Raw genomic sequence first — 24706 nt, forward strand, 5'->3', positions numbered from 1 at the left:
AAAACTTGATCGTGCAAGAAAGCAAAGATCTACTGTTGAAGGTAGTGAACCACAGAAAAAACATGCAAAACATTGTCAAATGAGTCATGACAATGAAGCATTCATTTTTTGAGAAAATGTGGTACCTGTATCAGCTCTTCGACAAGTAATAACCATGTATCTCAACAGGAGTCTACATGAGTGCGCTCACACATTTAATAATGGTAAATTATTGGCAAAACTACGTGCAGGTGATGCAATGACACAAGAGCTGACATACCACCGTGTATATCTCACTGGCCTTGACAATAGGAGAGGTCCCATTTTAGAAATCTTGAGAAAGAATAATGTCACAGTGAAGAACCAGGTGTATATCCACTGGTTCTATCAGAGCTGATTAATTTTATCATAGAATCCTGCTTGAGTTCGGATAGTTCTGCCATATTTCCTCTTGCAGACATATCCAAATTATACCAGCAGCGCCTGGAACAATTGGGTATTGACTCGCCCACTTTTACAACAAGATTAAAGGACAAATTATTAGCAGAAATCCCTGAATTAGAAACACACAAGAAAGAATGAAGTATGTTACTTGCCTTGCAGAAAGATGTAGATTTAGCCCTATCCCAGGCATCTTACTACTCAGATACACTTGTTATTGCTACAGCAGCAGAGTTACTGAGGAAGCATATTCTGGATCATTAGTCCAGGTTTCACGGCACCTTTGGTGAAGGATGCATCAATGATGTCATACCTCAAAAGCATGCTCTAGTTCACTAGTATGGTCGAACATGGATCAGACATAAAGTCACAGCTAAGGTTTGGCTCAACAAAGTTCGACCTGGCTATTGCTCTGCTCCTGTCGTAGAACTGTTTCTACAGTGCTTGAACATTGATAAGATACTTTGTTATTATACTCCATAATAGTCTTGTGCTTGTATACTTTTCAGTGACATTATGGGGTCCCTTTCCAAAATGTAATATTGTTAATAGCCCAACAGAAATGCTAGAAACAGATTATCTGGCCTCATAGACGTAGGCATTGATTAAGATTTCATGTCTCTATCTTTCTTAGTAGCAGATCTATCAAGCAAAAGGTTTCATGGCGGCCATTTTGTGAGCCATCTTTATCACAATCGTAAATATAGTAGTAAGAGCTCTGGTGGTCTTCAATTAACTCATCTACCCAAGAAGACATTTATCTGAATAATGATTAATGTATTTTTTTCCAACAATGATTTACTCAAAGTATCAGAAATCTAAAAAACTAGCGGCCATTTTAAAAAGTGGCGACTGAAATTCTGTGTGGACACAGATTTTTCAAGAGGCGGTCAAAATGAGCACTTATGCCAAATTTCATGCTTGTACCACAAACTGAAGAATTTTTCTACTTATCTGCTGCACTATTTGAGGAGTTCATTTTCTTGAATGCCAAGCTATGGAATTATCACACATTTCGTTTCTAATAAATAGCGAGTTTATAACGCAGTTACCTCCAGAATTAACGCTTACTCTTGTTTCCCTCACTTTTTTTTTCTTTGCAGATCAGTAACAGATAAGGACGTTTTTCTAACCAGAGTTGGTCTAATTTACTCAGACAACCACCTCACTTTAAACTGATTCTGTATCTGACTGGAAAAGAGAGTGCAGCTGAACGCTTCCACTAAAGTAAATGTGTTGTCCTTGACACATCACAGGACCTTAATAAAAGAAAAGAAAAACATAATTTGAAAATATGAAAAGGTGAAATACCGTCAAAAGCAGTTAATTGGTGTGATAAGTCAACGTATTAAAGATGAAGTTGCAATTATGATTATGAAGCAGCAGACAGAAGTGAAAAGTCGAAAATGTCTTTTGTCATGTAAATGGTAGTGGATATCATATATTATATTATAATATTATATATACTATATATATATATACATATATATTATATAATCTATATAAATTATAAATATATATATATTATATATTATTATATGAATATTATATATATCATATATATATATATGTGTGTGTGTGTGTGTGTGTGTGTGTGTGTGTGAGTGTGTGTGTTTCTATACATATATGAGACATGACTGAAATAGCCATAATTATTTACTCACACGGTATATGAATAAAAAAATAAAATATTTATGACATCTTATTATCATTACCGTGTTACCTTTTAGGTGGGTGGCAACATTTGCTGCCTATGCTACATCCTACTCAAGATAGCCTTCGATATTAGTTTCACTAAATCTAGCAGCTTATTTGCATGCGTCATCCACTTGAAATTTCTTTGTCATCTTAACATGTGATGAAAAGAAAAAGTGGGTGGTTGGTGAGCAAGGATTTTAGCAAGCATAAATTTTCTACCAATAACAAAATGCTGAATAATAACGATTTGCTATTTATTTCTTACGAGTGATTGGGTGCAAATGCTGGAATGTTCCGCTGCTCCTTGCTATCTTATTTCTCTTACTGTATTCTATTTACCAATTCTTGATTGTCCTAAGGCACCAATCCTTTGAAAATCTCTCTGTCAATTAGTCCCATATTTATTGTTGCATCATCACAGCCATTGGCCATCTTATTTTATCTGCCAGTTCTGCAGATCCACGCCTGACTTGTTATGATTGGACAAACCCACATTTCACTACCCTGGTTTAAGACAGGACTTACAACAACATATAAAAAAATATTCTCGATCTGTAAAGGAAACTACATGTAGTTGAAAACTCAAAATTTAAAAAAAAAATAAATAAGGCGCATGAAAATAATGCCCATTAATTATAAAATGTGAAATCAGCTACTAACCATATACTACCCCATTGCAGATGATTCTCGAGTTATCGACGATCCTGGTGATCTGGTGTTTGCCAGCGTTCAGCCTAGAAACAACGCACTTGATCTGTGCTACCTGCGAGTGCCTGTACCACACAAGCCCCTTCGATGTTGACTGTAAAAACCAAGAACTTCATGAGGTAAGACTGAAAGTACTCTCTCAAATGTAGCGTGTTATTCAACAGTTGCGAAATAGTAGTTATTCCTAACACAAACCAGCCTGGATGCAGAAATGTAACCAAGGTTGCTTTCGAAGTAAGATTGTGACTGCAGTGTCATGCCTTGGGATGCTTAGCCTGGTTCCACTTTCCTTCATTCCTGTGACTTCTATCTTTGAAGATGTGAGTTTATCTATTTCTCTGAAGTTGAGATACCTTTCTGTTTGACTATAAATTGTTTCCATCATCTCGTGCATCAAAAAGTAAAAAAATCTTGCTGTTTAACAAATTAATTAATTCCACTATAGATTCCACCAACAGTATTTCTAAGGAACTGTCGCTTTGTAACCAGAGTTATCTGTTTTGTATCAGTTTTCTAATATGACAAATCAGTGAAACTTTTCTATGGAAAATTATTCTTATCAATTTGCATACTTATTTACAGGTTTATTCCAACAGTATTTGCAACTGAAGGTTGTATATAATGGAATATGATGAATTAACATTCACCGGTTACGGTTTATTCCAAGATACAGAATATTACACAAACACATGAAGAAAACACACACGTTTACACACACACACACACACATAGAAATGGATGTATGTCTTTGCCACATACACTTTGAAATGCACTGAGCAATTTCAATTAAACTTGGTATACATATGACCTACCATGTGGAAAATAATACTGTGGCGCTAAGACATCACTGGCACCAAAGGGCAAGGTGTGTCAGAAGGGGGTGGGAAAGGGGTGAAACGTAAAAATAACTGAAAACAACAGTTTTCGAAGTCGCTGAGATGAACAGTGACACTACCGAGGCCCTTCAAGTCAAAGTTCAGCCCTGATGGGTACAGGGAGTGAAAATGGGTGGAAAGGAGGTGACGTGCAAGAATAAGTGAAAAATGACAGATAAGTGTCTAATCAATAAGTGAAAAAATGACAGATAAGTGTCTAATCCATAGTTTTGGAGGACGCTGAGATCAATAGCAATGCTCCTGATGCCTTTTGATTCCATGTTCAGCCCCAATAGGAAGAGGTTAGTGAGGAGAGGTGGGAAGAGGGTGACATAAAAATAACCAAAAATGACAGATATTAGTGTCTAATCCATAGTTTTTGAGGTTGCCAAGATGAACAGTGACACTTCCTATGGCCTTCAAGTCAAAGTTCAGCCCGACAGGAAGGTGGGTGGTGAGAAGGGGTGGGAAGGGGATGACATGTAAAAACAACCTAAAACGACAGATATTAGTGTCTAATTTATACTTTGCAAGGTCGCCAAGATAAACAGTGACACTCCCAATGTCTTTTAAGTCTAAGTTCAGCCCTGATAGGAAGGCGAGGTGGGAAGGTGGTGACGTAAAAATAACCGAAAACTACATATATTAGTGTCTAATCCGTAGTTTCCGAGGCCACTGAGATGCCCTTTAAGTCCAAGTTCAGCCCCGAAAGAAGAGCGGGTGAGGGGTGAAAAATAAAATGTCAAAAATGCTTGGCAACGTAACTGAAGCAACTATCTTACAGGAGAGAAAGAGAGAGATAGAGAGAGAGTTTATTGGCTGTCATTCAGTTTTCTCAGGCAGACCGGGTTGGTCAGATGTATATATATGTGTGTATGTGTGTGTGCGTGTGTGCATGTAAGTGTAATAGAAAATTAAATTAACATTTATTCTAAACGAAATATTACAGCTATTTGTAAAAAGAACTAGCATATTTCTATACTTTAGACCTTCTCTGAACCCTTTTGTCTTTCTACATCTGAATATCTGTATTGCCACTTAAATCTCTATCAGCTTCCCAATCACGATTCACACTACACAAAAACAAGGAAGTACATATTGGTTTACAAATCCAGAGAAATCACATATGGATTTCCTTTTACCCATCAAATTTCCACTTGCCAAAATTTAATGTTTATTCTTGTCTGTGTTGAAAAGAAAGGATAACTCAGTCTGTTTTTGTATTTCAGGTTCCGGACCTAACTCCGAACAACATCACGTACCCTTGGATTCTAAATTTCGACAACAACCTCATTCAAGAAGTTCCCGTCTTCCCTAGACAGGAGAGCCTGATAAGTCTGACCCTTAGGTAAGTTTTACGGGGCAGCTGGGAATTCGCGGAATTTTTCTGATTTATTTCTTGGTGGTAAAATTTTAATGTCATTAAATGTGGTAAATAATTTTTTACAAATACGTTCCATATCAAGACATGACTAGCATGAAGTATCGTAATGACCAGTGACTTTTGTCTTGAACACCTCTAGAATTATATCTCTTAAGAAAATTACTCATCTTAAACGTGCTATAATATATGATTATATCTATATATATATATATATATATATATAATATATATATATATATATATATATATTATAAGCACGTTTAAGATGAGTAATTTTCTTAAGAGAGAACGCAAGCACAACATTTACATACAAATATACACACAAACATATATATACATACACACACACACACACACATATATATATATATATATATATGTGTTAGAAAATAAATCCATATTTTAAATAAGCATACCATCAATGCTCCACCATCACTAATCCATGAAGACAGGTAATATAAATGTGCTCAAGAGCACGAACGCAAGCACAACATTTACTACAAATATACACACAAACATATATACATACACACACACACACACACATATTATATATATATTATATATATATATATATGTATATATATATATTATATATATGTGTGTGTGTGTGTGTATGTATATATATGTTTGTGTGTATATTTGTATGTAAATGTTGTGCTTGCGTTCGTGCTCTTGAGCACATTTATATTACCTGTCTTCATGGATTAGTGATGGTGGAGCATTGATGGTATGCTTATTTAAAATATGGATTTTATTTTCTAACTTTTGTTTATTTATTATGACTTCCACAACTCTTGAAGTACGTGTCATACGTCTGGCGTCATTGACAGAATCAATTTAGGGCTGAAAATACATTATATGGCCGTAGGTGACTGATCTCTCTCTATCTCTCTTTCTTTCTGTGTGTATGTTCCTCAGGACATGCTGTAGGTTAGTCAAAACAATTGTATATGTCATATTCATTATATTTGGCTAATGATGCCTTGAATGCTTTTGAAGTCAAAACCATTAATGACAACTCCGTTGCTAAGAATATTAACCCTTACTTGTCTTTTAATCCACACATTTGAGAAGGAAAACTAATATTCTTCTATTTGAACGCTGAAATTATTAGATAACGTAACCTTCTGGATAGCAATTAGTGCTTAAACCCCGTTTGGTCAAAAATTGCTCAGCAAAATTATAAGCTTCGCCTTCAGTGAAGGCCCATAATAGAAATGCTGCTACTTTTTGAGAAAACTGAATGGATTCAGTATTTGTCACCTTGATAGCTGAAATTCGTTCTAACATTGCAGGTTAGAAAACAGACCTTAACAGTCATAATAATAGAAGATTTTGCCTTCTTTTTTTGTTTACTTCCTTTCTCTTTTTTGTAATCTAATATCGCGCGCATTTTATCGAGACAGGGTTTCAGTAGTGACAAATACGAATTACATCTTCACTAGCTCTATATGCATTACTGCCCTCGGAATGGAAACATATTTAAAGCGGAAAGATAAAACTAACTAGTCTCGATAAAAAAACAACATAATTTTTTTTAACCACTGATGCCCTTTAATGCTTTTATTCACCCTATTATCAAAGATTATAAGTAAGCGCATTAGATAACCACGTGCCCGTTGTAATTCAATAAAGAAGACTGAAATCGAATTATGGTGGGTTACTTCATTTTAAGCAGAAAAGAGTTCCGAAATTACATTCGTCTCGTTGATACCACGTCATAAGAATATAAAGAGAAAATAAACTACCATAAATTTAAATATATCAAAGTGGTATTTCATATTCTTTCGCATTTACTTTCTGGTTCTAGTAAATAAATTCTGGTAACTAGTTCTTTGTTCATTCCTTAAAATTAAGTTAACTATTATTCAAGTTATTCCTTCAAAGTACGACAACTATAATTCTGATTAATCAGTATTACATTAACCGTTATTCTGACCATTCTCTAACCAAGGGTCACTTATCATTCTACTTATTTTTTCTCAGTCCTTTAACCTTTCATCTAGTTTTTCTTCAAGGACGATACCAATTAATTTGGTTATTTCTCGCAAAATAAACGAAACGGCATAGCTATGATATCTGCACAATACCAAAGTTCTTCCATAACACGCTAACCGATCATTCCATCTTCAGGAGGAATCGCATCACAAAAATCAACGACGGTGCCTTCAAGAACTTGGTTCACCTGAAGGAGCTGTACCTACAAAAAAATCTCCTTACGGGAGACATGATCACCAACAATGTCTTCAAAGGTCTGTCAGTTTTTTATTCTGCATAGTCATTTCCCATGTTAATTTGCGTACACTAATTTTTTAGAATATTTCACAGTACATTCTAAGGATTTAGCTTAAAACCATTAGACTATGACTCATGTCTAGGTTTTACGCTGAAAGACTAGGACATCAGTTAACCAATTAATATCAAATAATCTATTTTTAATGCCTACAATAAGTTGATAAGTGCAAGCCTTTAAGGTCTATCTATCATTGTTAGTGCTCACTGAATATGTAGTGCGTAGCTTCGATAAACGTTTGCCGAGTAAAGTTAGTGACAAAGAAACGTATGTTAGCAAAACAGACTTTTCTGCCGTCTAAAAACAATATTAAATTATCGTAAACGCCGCTTAGTCTTTTACCGTCATTATAAGAAGCTTAATAGCATTTTTATTTTTGTTCACCGGAGAATACAATACGTTAGAAAATTGAACGAAAGCAATCATATTATAGCTCTTTATAGTGTGGTTTATTCTATATTTAGCATTTAAAGCACTATTATCCCGTTGGTTCAATTAGTTTTTAATTGAACTTATTCCTCTATTTTACAGTGCCGTTATAAGCATATCATTTGCTCCGAAGCCACAGCCTACAAACCTGAAACCAAACCATTGAAAAATTACGATGGAATCATTAATGATAGCTTAGGTAATAATATTAAAGAAGTGAAAAGCTACCTACTGCTAAAAACTATACAGCACATACTAGCCGCAACTCACCGCACACAGGTCGAGTAGAAAGGTGGACACAAGAGCCAGAGAACAATATTTATATGAGTAAAAGAAACTTCAAAGGCGTAGCATAAAGAACACGTTATTCTGATTGGGAGAAAGAAGAGGGGATATTTTAATCTCTTATCAAACGTCTTACAAATGCATGAACCTAAAGCAGTTATCAATAAGTCCTACTTTTTAAAAATCACTTTATCTATAGTAAGTCCTGCTCCTCAAAACATGACGATTAGGACATGATTTGAATACATATTTCCTTCAGCATTTTTAGTACCTTATCTGGGGTAGGTTTTTAACATTTCTCCTCCTCTACAGGTCTCTACAATAATACCGTCCAAGAACCACTGGGGCTCGAGGTTCTTGACCTGGGCTACAACAACATCACTTCCATCAAAAATAATGCCTTCGTCCACCTGCGGTTACTGAAGAAGCTGCTTTTACCTCATAACCCAATTAAGGATATCTCCTACTCAACAGCCGTGGCCATCAACGAACTGATAAACCTGCAGGAGCTCGACTTGTCCCAGACAGGTATCAACAGACTTCCTGATCATTTCCTCGCTGATCTCAGGTAAACCTCCGTCATTTCCTATTCGTAGTTTACAGTAGGATAACTGTGAAAGTTAAGGTCTACATTTACTATACAAATTTTGGGAAAAATCTCCACATGGCCTAACTCGATCTAAACAATGCAGCAGAATAGAGGGAATCAATGTTCATGGAAACAAGCATCTTTCTCGCGATCAGTTGAAGAATGAGCAAGGAATTCGTACATAATTTACATTATGTGCAACAGGGAGCAGCCGAAAATGAGGATTCTCAAGTTGGGAAATTTGTCATTCAATAACAAAAATGCCCGAAACGTTCAAGCTAACTAGGCTAAGAAAAATATGTTCAGATTGTTTAATGATTGAAGCCTATTGATTTCTATGTGAGAGATTCCAATTTACCAAAAAGTTAAATACTTCAGGTTCTTGGCTTATCATTCTTCAGTGATAAAGGTGGGCACATCTTCATGGATGACAAAATACGGGCGTCCATATGCTGCAGTTTGTCGTACGTACTGCATGAAGGAAATCTAGGGTACAAAAGATCCTGTATATTAAGAGCGCCACTGCTCTAGGTACCATGAAGACTGGCTTATCCTCCCCGTTGTACTATTTATGATATGCTACTATGACTAAGACATACTTGTGGTGACCTCTTGCAAAAAGATCTTCCTTATGACGGTAACCTTCATGAGAACGGATTTCACAAGAGCAGTAAAGAGCTCATAAAATGCATCCATCCAAGGGGTCAAGGAATGACAAACCATTATGTAGTGTTCCATTTTATCAGGAAACCAAAAGCTTTTGAAGAATATTTTTAGAAATCTGTCTACCAAGAAAAGGATAGAAGAGTCATCAATAGACTGCTGCAATTTGTCATACATCATGTAGGACCTCTCGGGCACTGTGGGTATTATAAACAATGAGGATCAGTGCTATAGTAATCATACAGGTCAAGATACAAGTGTAAACTCAGCTGATCCTTTCATCATCTGCCACAAATATTTCTACATACATGAATGGCTCAAAATATTTCAGGCTGGAAGGTGTGCTCTGCAACCTCTTGCAATGTATAAAGGTTCTAAAGAGTATCTTCACCAATTGCCTCATTCAAAGCTGTTGTCACAGGATGGTGGTAAGGACATGCACCTTCCAGCAAAGGTGTAACTTATGGTAGTACCTGACAAGATAAAACCATAGTGATGTTGAGCTACATGAATGGAGTACTTTGCTCTACTTGCCAGTGGCCCATATTGCAATTTTTGCAGCCCTACCTACCACTGCTGCATATTGCACTTTTCCCAGCAATGCATAACGCCTTCAATGTTCAGATACAGACTCAGTTACCTGGAGAGTTTTCTGGCTTCGAGAGGAAAACGTGATCGGTAATCACCTTACAGAAGCTAAAGCGGTGTGGGCAGGACTTTCATTGCACGACGCAAATAGCTACAAGAAGCATTAACGATAGCATGTCATCTTTAGGAGTTGTCTTATGGAAGAAAATTTGGCGAAATAAGTGCACGCATAGCCCTCAGCTGCCTATAGAACTGGGTCGTGATGATGCTACCTAGGATAGACTGGTTTACATGGTATTCTCCCTTCCATAAGAAGGCCATGGAGTCAGAGGTCATTAGGCATAGCCACACCACGGATATTCCTTGCATGATGAAATCTGGAGTATTCCCTTCTCTCAGTGCTTATCAAGATGTGGCGATTCATTATTTCGCATATTTCATCTTCGCTTCTTCAGAGGCGGCTCTTGTCAATGCACTCAGTTAAATCCATGAGCAGTGCCAATGTTAGGCAACATGCAATTTGTATAATGCGTGATTTTCTCATAAGCAAATGGTATTCTCCTCCATGACTGGCTGTGTAGGCACAGGTACCAGAGGGTTCCGAGAGCTTGAGTGTGTTGGAGCACATACAAACTGTAGTGAGTACACCAGGTAAATTTCAAGTTGGCAGAAAATTGTCTTCCATTGATAAAGGTACCAGACGTGTCCTTAATAACTATATTAAAAATTTTTATTGAGTTAGTTTAATTATTTCCTTAGAAAGCTAGCTAATGTAAATCACTGATTATAACTGAACTGCAATAAAACTACTACAGTTAATCAATGAACTAGATATTATGATAAGCACCGAGTTTACATAAACTAAATTACTGACGAATGTAGAGCGGTCTTCAAAATATGAAGTCATCGTCGGATATTTTCAGTAGTGGTCAGTTGCATAGCTTAACTTTTCGGGCTCTCGTAGCTGGGGCATAGAAAAGAAGGAAAATGGAGACAGTCCCCCCCGCCCCTTAATTACGCAATTACAAAGGAATACAGGTTGGATTAGTGGCAGGGCAAAGCGCAACAAGCAAGGAGTTTTGACTCCCTCAATGACCAGAAAACTAACATAACTTTGACCCTTACTGGACCGTTTACATCCTAACGAATTCAGAACCCCGTGAGAATCTTGTGTAACTAGATGGCACAGAAACTTAAGCGTTCAACGAAGAGAATGTGTGAACCTTCCAACGTGGTGAAAAGACACAAAGACAACGAGGAAGAAACAGGAAAACAAGACATTATTTCCGAAATTCCATAGGGATAACAGGGTCTGGAGGAGGTAGAGAGGTAGTCTGTTGCTATGTATGCCATATTATGTACAACACACACACACCACACACACACACACATATATATATATATACACGTAGATATATATATTATATATATATATATATATATATATCTAATTATATATATTATATATATATATATATATATATATATATAGATATATATATATATATATATTATATAGATTATACTGGGGCATAATTTCGATGTTCAGCTTATGTGACTGCTGAAATACTGAGTTATTTATGAGCAAAAAATATTCGTCCATAGAACTGCAGTAGTTTTTCATTACAACTTTTTCAAGATAATGCTGGAATGAAAACGTACGACAGGCAAAAATTCTAGTGTCCCCCATACACACGCCACGCAAACACACACATACACCCATATATATATATATATATATATATATATATATATATATATATATATATATATATATATATATATATATAGTATATATATATATATGTATGTATAACTGAATCACGAAAGTTAGGAACGTGATAAATCCATAAATAAAGGTATAAGCCATGAGGGAAAATAAACAACAGAGTTTCCGCAAGATCTTTCTACGTTCAAACGTCCTTTACTTAGCAGATGAACTGACTTACATGATGAAATGACAATACAAGAAAGGTCGTATAACTGACAGGTAGGGATTATAAAGAGATTATTACCTAGAATCCGACACACCCGGAAGATGAGTAACCTTCCCAAACAAGCATTAACATGGGTACAATTAAAAGTTTAAGACAATCTGCTCAAACACAAGGACAAGACAATTAAAGGATTATTATAGGTGACAGCTATTCAGAACTTTGGTAAACAAAACTATTCATACATATTCCCAATACATATTAAACAATACATATTAAAACATACAATATTACAACGAATATATCTCTATGGCAACTAATCTTTATTTAAGTCTGTAATTATATCTTTGAGGTCATTCTTAAACATGGGTCTAAATGAAACAGGCCACGACTAATATTGAAATTACAATGAGAAGTAAGTTGTATTAAAGCAGATTCTAAAAGATTTCGTGATAAGACATCTTTTGACCTTACAATTAATGAACTACCAATCCAATTTATTCGGTGATTGTTTTCACTTAAACTTTTAATTGTACCCATGTTTATGCTTGTTTGGGAAGGTTACTCATCTTCCAGATGTGTTGGATTCTAGGTACTAATCTCTTTATAATCCCTATCTGTCAGTTATACGACGTATCTTGTATTGTCATTTCCTCATGTATAAGTCAGTTCATCTGCTAAGTAAAGGACGTTTGAACGTCGAAAGATCTTGTGGAAAATTCCGTTGTTTATATTCCCTCGTGGCTTATACCTTTATATATATATATATATATATATATATATATATATATATATATATATATATATATGGGTGTGGGTGTGTGTGTGTGTGTGTGTGTGTGTGTGTGTGTGTGTGTGTGTGTGTGTGTGTGTGTGTGCGTGGTGTGTGTGTGTATGGGGGACACTAGAATTTTTGCCTGTCGTACGTTTTCATTCCAGCATTATCTTGAAAAAGTTGTAATGAAAACCACTGCAGTTCTATGGAAGAATATTTTTTGTTTATAAATAACTCAGTATTTCAGCAGTCACATAAGCTGAACATCGAAATTATGCCCAGTATAGGGTAGATGAATATCAGTTCCAAGCAGTATAATGAAAAACGAGTCACAAACGGAGTGCCTCTCCTTTACCGACAATTACCTTCATGGATTTACACAGTCGCATTCAGAGCTGAAAAAAGGGCCTAGCATATAAAACAACCTAAACGCGAAGGAAATTTCTTACTCGGAGATAGCCCCAGTAAATACAGATTTTAAGTTTAAACTAATACATTCTCTTTTGTAATTTATAAAATGCATGCTATTATCCGTTTTCAATAATAATGATTATCCTTTCGTTGAAATATAAGTAAACTGAATAAGTAAACGGGGAAATTTCAGGACATAAAAAAAAAAAATTAAGAATTATATCCAATACGAAATGCACCTATACTGGGATACTCATAGGACTTACTTAAGGAATATGCAGTATGTCCATAACACTGGGTTATTCCATTACTCTTTACTTACTTTTATAATGACATGTAATTGCAGTTTTATTCCAAAACTGAGTTTCCTTCACTTTTATATTAATAATCATTTTACATATCATCCAGACCAGCATCAAGCGAAACGGAAATTCGTTAATATTACTTTATATGCTGTCTATATTATTAATGCTAATGTCAATTTTTATCAGAAACATTATCATATTTATTGTAATTATCATCAATACTTTTTTTTTGTTTTTCAGGAATCTCCAGGTGTTAATCTTGGCAGGAAATAACTTCAATACCGTCCCAGAGGAGCTTAATTATGCACACAACCTCAGGCTACTGAACCTCAATGCCAACCCCATCATAGTAAATATCCATTAGGATTTTGTTAAGCATATTGATAAGTAATGGGAATTTATATCAACTTAGCGATACCTGGTCTCCTTGGAGCAAGAAAATGTTCTCGAAGGACGAGTCAATAAATAAAAGTATATTTTATCTTATGAATTACATTAACGAGATTCACCCCTCCTCATTTAAAAAACAGATGAGAAATGATCAGTGAGTCTAGAAACTGTTATGATCCGAATCTCTAAATATTTGTAAAATGGTCTTTTGAATAATAAACTGGCATTAGTGCTTTCAAGGACGATCAGAAATAAGTTTAAGTTAAAGTTATGACTATGCTATTCATTAGTTTAAGAATTAGAAGTAACTAAGAAGCAGGATACTGTTGTCTGAATACCAGAGGCCGCTTTAAAGAAGACTAAGTATAGCTGGTAAAATGAAAGAATGCCATGATGCTTCTGACGAACTGGCTTGGTGGTGAATAACAAAGACTTGAAGGGCTTCGAAATAAGCCATTATGATCAAAGCAAACGACATGGGTAAATTCTCATCAACCATTTACCCTTCCTGCCGACCGAGAGAGAAATAAATAGAACAATAAAAAGAAGTTGCATAAACACCGCAACAAGTAAAAAACTCGGCTGAGTGTCTGAAGATGACCACTGTCTTGAAGGGATTCCAAAGGCAACAGGGAAATGAATAGAATCTGACTCTGGTTTTACTTACCCAGAGGAAAGACCTCTATTACTCTTTGTAACTTGATTTGTGTTCAGAAACAAGTTTGGAATGACCAATTCTCTTTGTATCTCATGATAGATATTTCACGAAGGTACATTGAAAAGTATCTCGGCATAAAAGCTATTTTAAAAAGTTGTGGTCTGAGTTTAAAAAGTAATACGCTGCAATTGAAACCATTTGATTTTCTGGTTACAGAAACCTTTGCCCTGGCAATCCGCTCTGGCAGTATGAATGACACCAAGTATTATGTAAATGGAAATTCTGCACGTAAGCCATCACGAAAGTTAGAAAAGTTATAAAAGGTCAGCGTGAAAGACTCAAAAGAATGTTTTTGACCATTCCTGCTAAAACTTAACAATGCAAATACGACCGACTATGTCATGAGATGACCTAAGGGCTAAACTGATTTTCTTCTTAAGAAAGAGTCATTTCACCTTCTATAGAAATTTTTATGGAAAGGGAAAGGATTTTGTTCAAAGCTTACTGACAAAGAAAAGATAAACGAAAACAGTCTATTCAGGAACCTGTTGCCACTTCACTGGAGAGAGAGAGAGAGAGAGAGAGAGAGAGAGAGAGAGAGAGAGAGAGAGAGAGAATTCTTTGCTAATATCGAATGAAAAATTTTCAGCTGACGAAAGCTCTTGCTCACTGCGCCTGTGAGCAACATTTACATTAGAAATGTTTATATTTTAAAGTTAAGTCAGATATGATAAATCTTCGAAATAAACAGCAAAAATATTTTACTTCCTTGACAAAATCTTATTCTTGAAAAATGCTACTACTGATATAAAATAGGTGAGCTAACTAATTATAAGGGCATTGTCGGCAAAACTGGCTGAGAGATTTTAGTTTGGAAATACCTTTGACATTAATTTGTTGAAAAACTTCAAGACATCTTACGTTTGGTTGATTATACAGTCATACTTAAAATTATACAGTAGAATACCTTCATACCTGACTTTATGTACGACTCGATCCTATCAAAAAAAAAAAAAAAAAAAAAAAAAAAAAAAAAAAAAAAAAAAAAAAAAAAAAAAAAAAAACAAGATCCAATAGCATTAAATCAAGACTGCGCCACAAAAGGCACCGTAAATACTTCTGGAGCGCCAGCGAAAAGACCGGTAACTTTTCAATATTAGTTTCCCAGAGATTAGCGGGTTTCACTGAATGACTTAGCAAAGGTATTTGACCATCAAAATTCAGCCAGATTTTCCTGCCAGCATGAGAGAGAATGGGGATAATATTTTAATAGAATGTATTCAACTACCAATCGGCTCTATGGCCTAACGCATGACATTGATTGACAATGTCTCGTCAATATATATTCTACAAATACTTTTGTCCCCAGTATGAATGATAATATTTCAAGTGCGCCCAAGAAATATGTTCCTTATTCACATCTCTTTCATCAAAGTCTTAAGTAAAACTAACCTCGCATCCCCAAGGCAATGTGGAAAGGTGTGCGCAGTAAGCTCATTTGATAACTGAAAGTACTTTTTGTATTCGAAAAAGTTAGTTTCAAGATTGATCGAATTATTAATGTGCTAAAATCATTCCATGGCCTACCAATTCACGTATGGTGAAAATCACCTACTATTACCCAAGATCCATTCACGTAAAAAATTCTTAAATGTTGCCCAAAGCTTCTTTCTCGGTCAAACATTCTTGATGTTACATGGTACTGATTTTATTGTAAAACTAAATGTTTATATGTCGCTAAGCTCATTTCATAGTCAAATAAGATGTATATTTTATAACATTAATCCATACCCATAATTTCATTGTTTTCCAAATCCGTTCCTTTATGTTGCTCGAAAGTGACATTGCACAAAAATTACCAGTAGTTTCTTCTTTCTTCAGAGTCAATGTTCCAGTCACAACCAAACAGTTATTTTGACATTTTCAAAACATATCAGTTATTACTTTTTTCGTCAGTTAATGTGCAAGTTCCCAACTAAATAGCTACTCTGACATTATACAAAACTTATCAGTCATTTTCTCCCTCCTCAGAGTCTAACTCTCGGAGATTTCCAAGATAGTCTGAATACCCTACGTATCCTCGAGATATCTGCCATGCCGGAGCTGCGGAATGTGGGCGCCCGTACATTTTCCAAGCTCAAATCGTTGGAGATACTCAGAATGTCCGATTGCCCGGCGCTCGAAGTGATAGATTCTCTGGCATTTTATGTTATGGATGGAGATGAACTGACTCTTAAGGAGGTTAGTAGTGGCAGCATTCATTTTCAGATACTTAATTTAAAGTTTTATATTAATTTCGTATATATGACTTCCGCTGTGGCAGGGCATAATTCAAAACACAGATACTGTGATTAGTATAATAAGAATTTAAAATTTTTTTTATAGAAATAATTAATTAAGACATATAATTCTAATATGACCTGTTTTAAGATCATGAACCCAGTTTTAACATAATCTATTTGAAGATTAGAAACATCAGATTTTATTAGGAAGAAAATATTTGTACTGCAGATCATGCGTTACCTGGTACCTAAGATAAATTTAAATATAAACTGTATTAATTAAAAATGCACCTTACATACCTACATTGTAACTTTCAATCATTAAAATGTGCCAAACTTTTCACAATATTTTAACTTTTTCGGCATTAAAGGTTAATAACGATTCAAAATAAAATCTCTGAATATCTTGCTAAGAATATTTGATAGCATTTTCCCTTCTTTACCAAATGATAATAGAATCATGTCAGCGGTAACTATCTCTTTCATCTGTTATTTAGCATAGAAAGTTTATATTTAACGATGAAACCTAACTCACGGATCTTATCGCCAGATTCACATCCAAGACAACCAGCTGAAAACCCTGTCGAAAGATATGCTTCCGTGGCTCGACCTCCAGGTTGTCGACATCCAGAACAACCCCTGGAACTGCGATTGCCATTTCAGATGGGTGGCGGAAACACTCGTTCCAGACCTGGAGAGAAAAAACCCTGGATTGACCTTATCTATCTTGTAAGCTGCCAACATGACTTTAAAAACATTTTGTCTCTTGCAATCCTGTTGAAAACAATAGGATAAGTCTTGCCCTCTGATTCTTTCTACTTATTGGTGTGATAATGAAGAATACATTTTTTGTCTTGTGATATTATAAAGTTTGCTATATCAAGCAACTACAAATCCCTACTCATAGAAAGTCCAGCGGGATCTCATTCTTAATTTTCTATTTAACGTAACGATAGGAAATGCTTTCGTTTATACAGATATTTAATATCATTTGTTATTTACGGAGATTAAAGGAACTTCGTTCCTCCTACGGAGTTCGTTGTCTTACGTCTGAGAAAACCTGATGAGTGGGATCCGAAGAATTTTCTAAATTACTCTTCTCGTAGAATGCTCATGTTTGTATGTCTGGGAATCTTTAGAATATCCTTTGTCCCCCAAGGAAGGTCCAAAGGAGCGTGTTTCCTGGAGTAATGAGATCGTACTCATTTCTTTTCTAGTTGTTCTCGGTTTTTGTTCGAGAGGGTGTTAAAATATACCGTAGCACAACATGCTCCTGTTTCCATTTCAACTCAATGTCAATCAAGCAGCTTCCCATTTCTCATATTCCCAACAGTCTGACGCTCTTACTCTTTGCATCTGCCGTCTCTTCAATATCTCTCACTCTTTATCTGCTCAATAACATCTTTACTTTTACCAAGTGTTATTTGATTAACTGAGAGGTCTAGTTGTAATCCCCTGATGATGTAATCCAAAGTCTTCGTTTTTTTTTTTAAATGAACTTCACAGAACTACAACGCTAATCCTTACAATCGTTTCGAGACTGATTTACAAATTTTCTAGATTTTTGTTCTTCAATAATTCATCATGATAAAGTTGAAATATGAATTATGGGAGAAAGGTTTGATAACTTCGTATGTTTTTGAATTCTCTGAATAGTGTATATAATTTCCAGAAATAGCCATCTTTATTATCATAATATCCCATCATGACACGGTGTCATTTGATAGATGGAAACAGAAAGTTAACTTAGGGTTCGTCTCACTTGTGGCAAATGGATCCTTTACTTATATGGGATTTGTGAATGACATTCTGTTATGTCTTTTGACTTTTCATAATAGATTAAGCTCACACTATCAGTGGAAGCTTCTGGGATACGATTTATCGCAATATGACTGTTATGAATGAAATCCTGCATACAAAATAATGAACTTTGCCCCCAGGTGCACGTATCCTGCGATGTTCCGAGGGACGCCGGTAATAGACATGCTAAGCCGCGGTGACGGCTTCACCTGCAGGCGCCCAGGTGTTGATGAAGAGCTAGCAGCCTTTGGACCCCTTTCCATAGGCATCATAATCGTTGGGGTGCTTCTTCTCCTCACTGGGAGCATGATTTTCGCCTACGTTCTCTTCAGGAGATCGCAGGTAAGCCAAGTTACATTCATCCAAGTGATCAGTACTCGGCCGAGCGAGATGTGGTGGTAATGCAATAACATTCATGTGGTTTCTATTTCTTAATCATCTTTTTTGGAGGGTGTAGCATCTGGTGGTTCCTCAGCAAGTCTTTTAGGATGGAGTTGCCAGCCCCACGCCCTTTTCTTGACCCTGGGGTACGCTGATACCAATCTACATGTACTAAGGGAAATGATTTCAGGAAGTCTGAGTCATCGTAATTTGCCAGTATCTTTTACATTAATGGATGGATCGGTGTACTACTTTGTAAAAGTGTGTTTCACATCCTCCCCTAATTTTTGGGTAATAAAATCAATTTGTAAATTCAGATTTTTCAGGCACTTTACTCTTGAATTCGATGATTACCGCTTTCGGACAGACGAGCTTGGGTACTACTGAACTTGTCCTGAGTATCTACTTATAGCAAATTCTTCACTACCCCCACTTTCCTCTTCCGCTCCACCATCCTTCTCCCTACCTACTTTTCCTTTACGTCACTACACATTGTTTTTATTTTGTTTCCATAATTTTATGCCGAAAAGTTATTTCATGTTTATTCTAAATTCACAATTCTACATATATGAGAATAAAAATAATGAGTTAAAATCACAGCGACGAGACAACCTTCTCTGTAGTTACTGGATACACAAGTGATAAACACGTCGTCTAACCCGACATTTCATTCATTACCTACAAAGACTACGGAAACCGCTAAATTTTGTATAACCATGTATACCGATAGCTCATTTCATCCTACATTGCTCAATTGAAAAATTCAATGCTGATATGTGCCTGAAAACATATAAGTACCTACCCCAACTGTCCTTATCCGAATGAATTTGTAAATCTTGAGTGGTTACTTTTGGCTATGTCCTAGAATTCAAGGGCGAAGCGCCTTTAAAATCTGTGTTTGGACATGGAATTTTGTTTCAAATATCGGGGGAGGATGTGAGAAACTCTGTTTTAAAATACAATTCCAATCAATCGATAGGTTTGAAAGATATTGGCAAAAAAAAAAAAACGATGATTCAAACCTCCTGAAATACATAGCAGGTGCTAAGTGCTCAACAGGCCTGAGGAGATACAAGGAGCCGGGCAATACAGCAAGCAACTAAGCCATCCGATTAAGTTGATGGCACCTTCCAAAGTCGGCTTTAGAAGAGGGGCCACATCCCTACCATCCGATCGCCAAATGCATCAATGGATCAGCGCTGAGCACATAATTAATGGGTCCATGGACCACTCCTGGTCTATTGCCCAAAAGGGGTCAAGATAAGGGTATGGAACTTGCAACCTCATCAATATTGGACTTGCCCCACCCACTTCAAACGGGAGAAAGGCGTATGAAAAAGTATATAAAGTATATAAAGTATATCTGTGTTTGTGTGTGAGAGTGTGTGTTTTAGAGATATAGTGCTATTCATTCGCGTTTCTCTCGTACACGACTTTGATTATCAAAATAAGCTATAATTCTCCTCTCATTTCTATGGTATTTCTCTTATAAAAATTAATCATATGTTGTAAATACATGGTCCTGTGGTGATGAGCTCTAGAGGTCAGAGGTGCCGAAATGCAGTAAGAGAAAAAAGTATCAAGCTGAAATGGGGTACCACTAACACTATACTCACTCTCTTGGCGAAAGTCAAAATGCAGCGGCCTCACTTAGCAACCTTCCTAAAAATGTAGACTTATACTGAAACACGAGGAAACAAGAGTGAAACGGTGATGAAGAATAAAATCAGCTGCCAATAAAACTGAGAGAAAATAAGTAACGTCAACCATAACGTAGCACAGTATCGCTCAAGAACGCCCCTTTTCATAACAAGTGTGGTGCGGCGATTGCCAAATTAGTAAAATCAATTAGATTTGTGAAAATATCCGAAAATACCTGAATTCAGATACAATAACTTTATAATCAAAGGAATTCTTCAAGGGCATGTCTGCTAACTAGAATGATATACCTCTTTTGTATACATAAAAAAATTAGTAATGCCCCATTTCATTAAAGTTGTTAATCTCATTAAACTGAAAAGGTTCTTTTAAGTACATACAGAGATTTGGCAATGACGCATCGACAAAACGTACAGGTAATGCAACCAAAGACCATATTGTCGATTTCGGTCATTTTCTATATGAATTCTTATATAATAAAGCCCCGCACTTGTAGAATAACTTTTCCCCACATGTAATAAAACATGATGTGCTGTGTAAGGAATCATATATCCATGAAAGAAAACTACAAACATTTTAAACATTTGTTATAAAACTCCTTGAATGTATTGGTCCACAGCTATGGCACTGCAACTTTATCTAATTACCTAGCACTTTCTCAAAGCAAGGATAGAAGACATTAAATGATTGATCTTTCCACAGTCGCGGCTCTTCTTCGGCGAGACGGTGAAGTACCGACGGGCCCAGAACGAGGACACGGAAGCGGTGCCGTCCTAGAACCGACGACCGACCTCCGACTTCCTTCCCCGACCCGTCACCAACAATTGCTCCAATCAAACGCCGTGACCCTGCCTTCATTCAATTGTGTAGTACAACATTCATAGTTGGCATTTCGTACGGTCACCGCTGGGCATTATGAAAGGCTGACTATGTCATTTTTTTTCTTATATTTGCATTTAACGATAGAGCTCATCATCCGTAAGAGGTTCATGTATAATATGAGATGCTAAACCATCCCATCGTCATAGTAGTGTAGTTCAGTGTCAGGACAAGCATTCTTAGCATGGGGTATTGTATGAGATGTTGTTCTGGTCGGTTTCTTAACATTTCCTTAGTCAGTTCTATTTTTGCATAAGCTAAAGAAAATAGCCAGAAAATATATACTATAAAAAAAAGGAAAAACCGCTGTCAAAACAGGCAATGTGATTGCTATTCATTAACAGTCAACCTCATTTTTTGTTTCTCACTATAAAAGCGCGAGTTCTGAGGGTGAAAGCATTGACAAATTTCTGTTTTCTTTAAGAAAATGGCTGAGCTCTAATTGGCTTTAAAGATAGAGTTGTCAAGCAACGACAGCTAATGATAATCACGAATGAGAAGAATCGGCGGTAACTCGCATGAATATCAACAGATATCATTAACCATTCCAAGAACTCTGTGGCTGAAACACCCTGGTTGAGAAAGGCGGACATTTTTCTATGGAGTTAATTAACATGCTTTAGAGTGTTTCATTAGAGACTAACAGTTCAGAGGCTAAAATTAGACATGTAACTTCTTGTTTTTTTTTCACGGGAATAAATCAAATCAGCGCACGCAGAATCAGAACTGTTCAAATTTTGATTACATATCAAAAGTGTGAATGCGGTTTCACATAAAGTTGAAAGTATGTAAGCGTAGAGAACACAGGAAATGAGTAAAATAACATTAACTCTGAATGAAAGATCAGTTCTGTTGATCCTTGACATGAGTTTAGAGTACGTAAAATATCCGCTTCTTATGACTTCCAAGCAAATAAAAATGTTCCCGGAAAGGCAAAAATAAGTGAGAATAACAGTCACCTAGCGAGCTTGTTGTAGAAATCTTCAAGTAAAATAACAAAACAAAATTCTTGGTTTGCTTATTACTGAACCCGCGGGATGTATATTAAATTAACACGAAGCTTATTACTGATTTACCAAGCAGCACCTTAGGATAACTAATATATTTTGTATGAAGACGCATATAAAAAAGGATGTACTTTTAATATCCAGTAATTGTAAACAGATCGAGTTTTAATAAGAATATGTCAAGTATACATAAGTAAAATATATGAGTGGCTACGAATTAGGCAAGGGAATAGCAATGTGTGTAAGGAGACAAGAGTCTACGAAACGAGAAAAAAGAACATAGACAGGGATAGACAAATACGTCATAAGGATAAGAATGAACGTTAGGGGATGGATTACACTTAGTATAAGAATAAAATGTATGTCTCATGAGATAAAGAATTACTTAGGAAGATAAAAGCCATGTCAATGTTTATAGATATGTCTATGGCGTTAAGGTCTTCAAGAATGAAAGGACACCAAAGGTGATACGAAAATGCAGGTGAAGTTAGGAACATGAGAGAAGTGATGAGACTTGATCAGAGAGGATAAGGAATTGGTAGGAGGGGATGAGAACGCGCCAGAAGGTACACAACAATAGGCCCAGGGTAGTTGAAAATATGCAACGGGAAAACTCATCGACGACATGCTACTCCAAGTCTGATAAGGTGCGATCATTCGTGATAAATGGCGAAAGGAAAGCGTCTCTGACATGAAAGGATTGTCAGAACACACTTAACGCTCTTCTGCTCTTCCCTTTAGTGTGCCATATTCAGATAACAGGATACTGTCACGCGGTAGAATTAAGTCTAGTTTTGTGTCTTTTTTAACAAGTGGTTGCCACGAGAGTATTAGCTGTATGAGCTTAGATTATGACGTGTGAAAAGACTATTTTCATTTGATAGGGTTTAATTCTTGGTAATTTACGTTCACTTGTTGATGGCACGAGTTTTCTCGAGCATTAATTAGGAAATCTCCCTTAATTAATTCCGTGAATAATTGCGCTCTCTAGAGAAAAATTTACACGGGACTTGAAAGACAACAACAAGCAGTAATTGGCAGAGGATAAATAGACGAGTTTTGTGATGATCGTCATCTAATGGGATTCACAAAATATTTGAGGCTTGATGCCACTGATAAGCAGAATGTAAATTGCCATTCATGTGTGCTTTTATATCAAAGAATGATTTATGATATATTTAGAATATTGTTATGATCATGACAGGAAACTTTGATTCTGTGAATCGCTGTTGTATATCTTTATAATGCAGATGGAAATCAAAGATGTTAATCAAATAAAACAAATATATTTAATCAATTGCCTTTATTTTCTGCAAATCTGAATATAAGTGAAATGACTGGTTATGAATTCAGGGTATAAATTGCTGATGTGCTCATTTTAAACTTTATGATTGCTTGCACTGCTGGAACTCAACGCAACTAAAAGTTCAATTTTCATCCATATATGTACTGCTCTCCCGTCTGAGTGATTATGATTCATTCAGTTGAGATGAGAACCTCCTTCTGTGATTCGTCAATTAAGGGCTTTTGACAGTGTTGCATTCCACACTACTGTCTGAAACCTCCACGGTAAATATCAAGATTACCGAATGCTTAATTATAAATGTCAAAAAGGTACTATTGCTTAACTAAGCTGACAAATCTTTATTTTTCAGTGAACATATTCACTTTTATTATTAAATGATAAGATGATATATAAAAAGCATTTTGTACAAAGAAGCGTTCACGAGGGTTAAAGATTTATTCATGCATATTCTAGCAATGAATTCAAACCATAGTTTTGAGAGCGGGGCAAACCGAGAGACAAAGGCTATTATCTAGTTTATGATATTGTATTATCACTTTCTCTGATCTACTCATTACTGTTGTACCATGACGTTAGTGCAGACTAGAACCAATTCATTGCTGATGACATTTATATCCCACAAAGAAGCTGGGTGATCCCGAACTATTAATACTCTCTCGATTACAGACTCAGTATCAATACCGAGACCTCTCTACTTTTTAAAAAATTTTCTTAATACTATGTATAAGAGAGATAACAGTAACCTGCACGAAACTTCTATTTAGCCCCGTTTTATTTTCACTTTCAAGTTTTCATGAAGATGTTTGTTGTTCCTTCAATATAATATTTCTAGCCACTACCATCCTTTTCTCACTATGACAAGAGGTTTTAATTACTTTGTTATACAAAAATGAATTTAAAGCTCCAAAGAACAGAAGCCGAGGGAAAGCGAACAATGATGCACTGATTCTAAAAAATTATTTTTCCGCACACTGGTAATAGATA

At 35.9% G+C, this 24706-nt stretch overlaps 1 protein-coding gene across 2 annotated transcripts in view; it reads left to right on the plus strand.

Annotated features, from left to right (window-relative positions):
* The window catches only part of LOC135196250 (leucine-rich repeat neuronal protein 3-like), a 365131-nt gene extending 341422 nt beyond the window's left edge, over window positions 1–23709 (plus strand). For both annotated transcript variants that reach the window (XM_064222935.1, XM_064222934.1), the window contains exons 2-10: window positions 2799–2945; window positions 4931–5049; window positions 7222–7340; window positions 8408–8663; window positions 13601–13709; window positions 16440–16649; window positions 17241–17419; window positions 18631–18832; window positions 21233–23709. In XM_064222935.1, the coding sequence (XP_064079005.1) occupies window positions 2799–2945; window positions 4931–5049; window positions 7222–7340; window positions 8408–8663; window positions 13601–13709; window positions 16440–16649; window positions 17241–17419; window positions 18631–18832; window positions 21233–21307 (1416 nt within the window). In that variant the 3' untranslated portion in view covers window positions 21308–23709. The remainder of the gene's footprint in view (window positions 1–2798; window positions 2946–4930; window positions 5050–7221; window positions 7341–8407; window positions 8664–13600; window positions 13710–16439; window positions 16650–17240; window positions 17420–18630; window positions 18833–21232) is intronic.
* Window positions 23710–24706: the final 997 nt, after the last annotated feature.

This window comes from Macrobrachium nipponense, chromosome 17 (assembly GCF_015104395.2).
Source record: "Macrobrachium nipponense isolate FS-2020 chromosome 17, ASM1510439v2, whole genome shotgun sequence".
NCBI classification, from domain to species: domain Eukaryota; kingdom Metazoa; phylum Arthropoda; class Malacostraca; order Decapoda; family Palaemonidae; genus Macrobrachium; species Macrobrachium nipponense.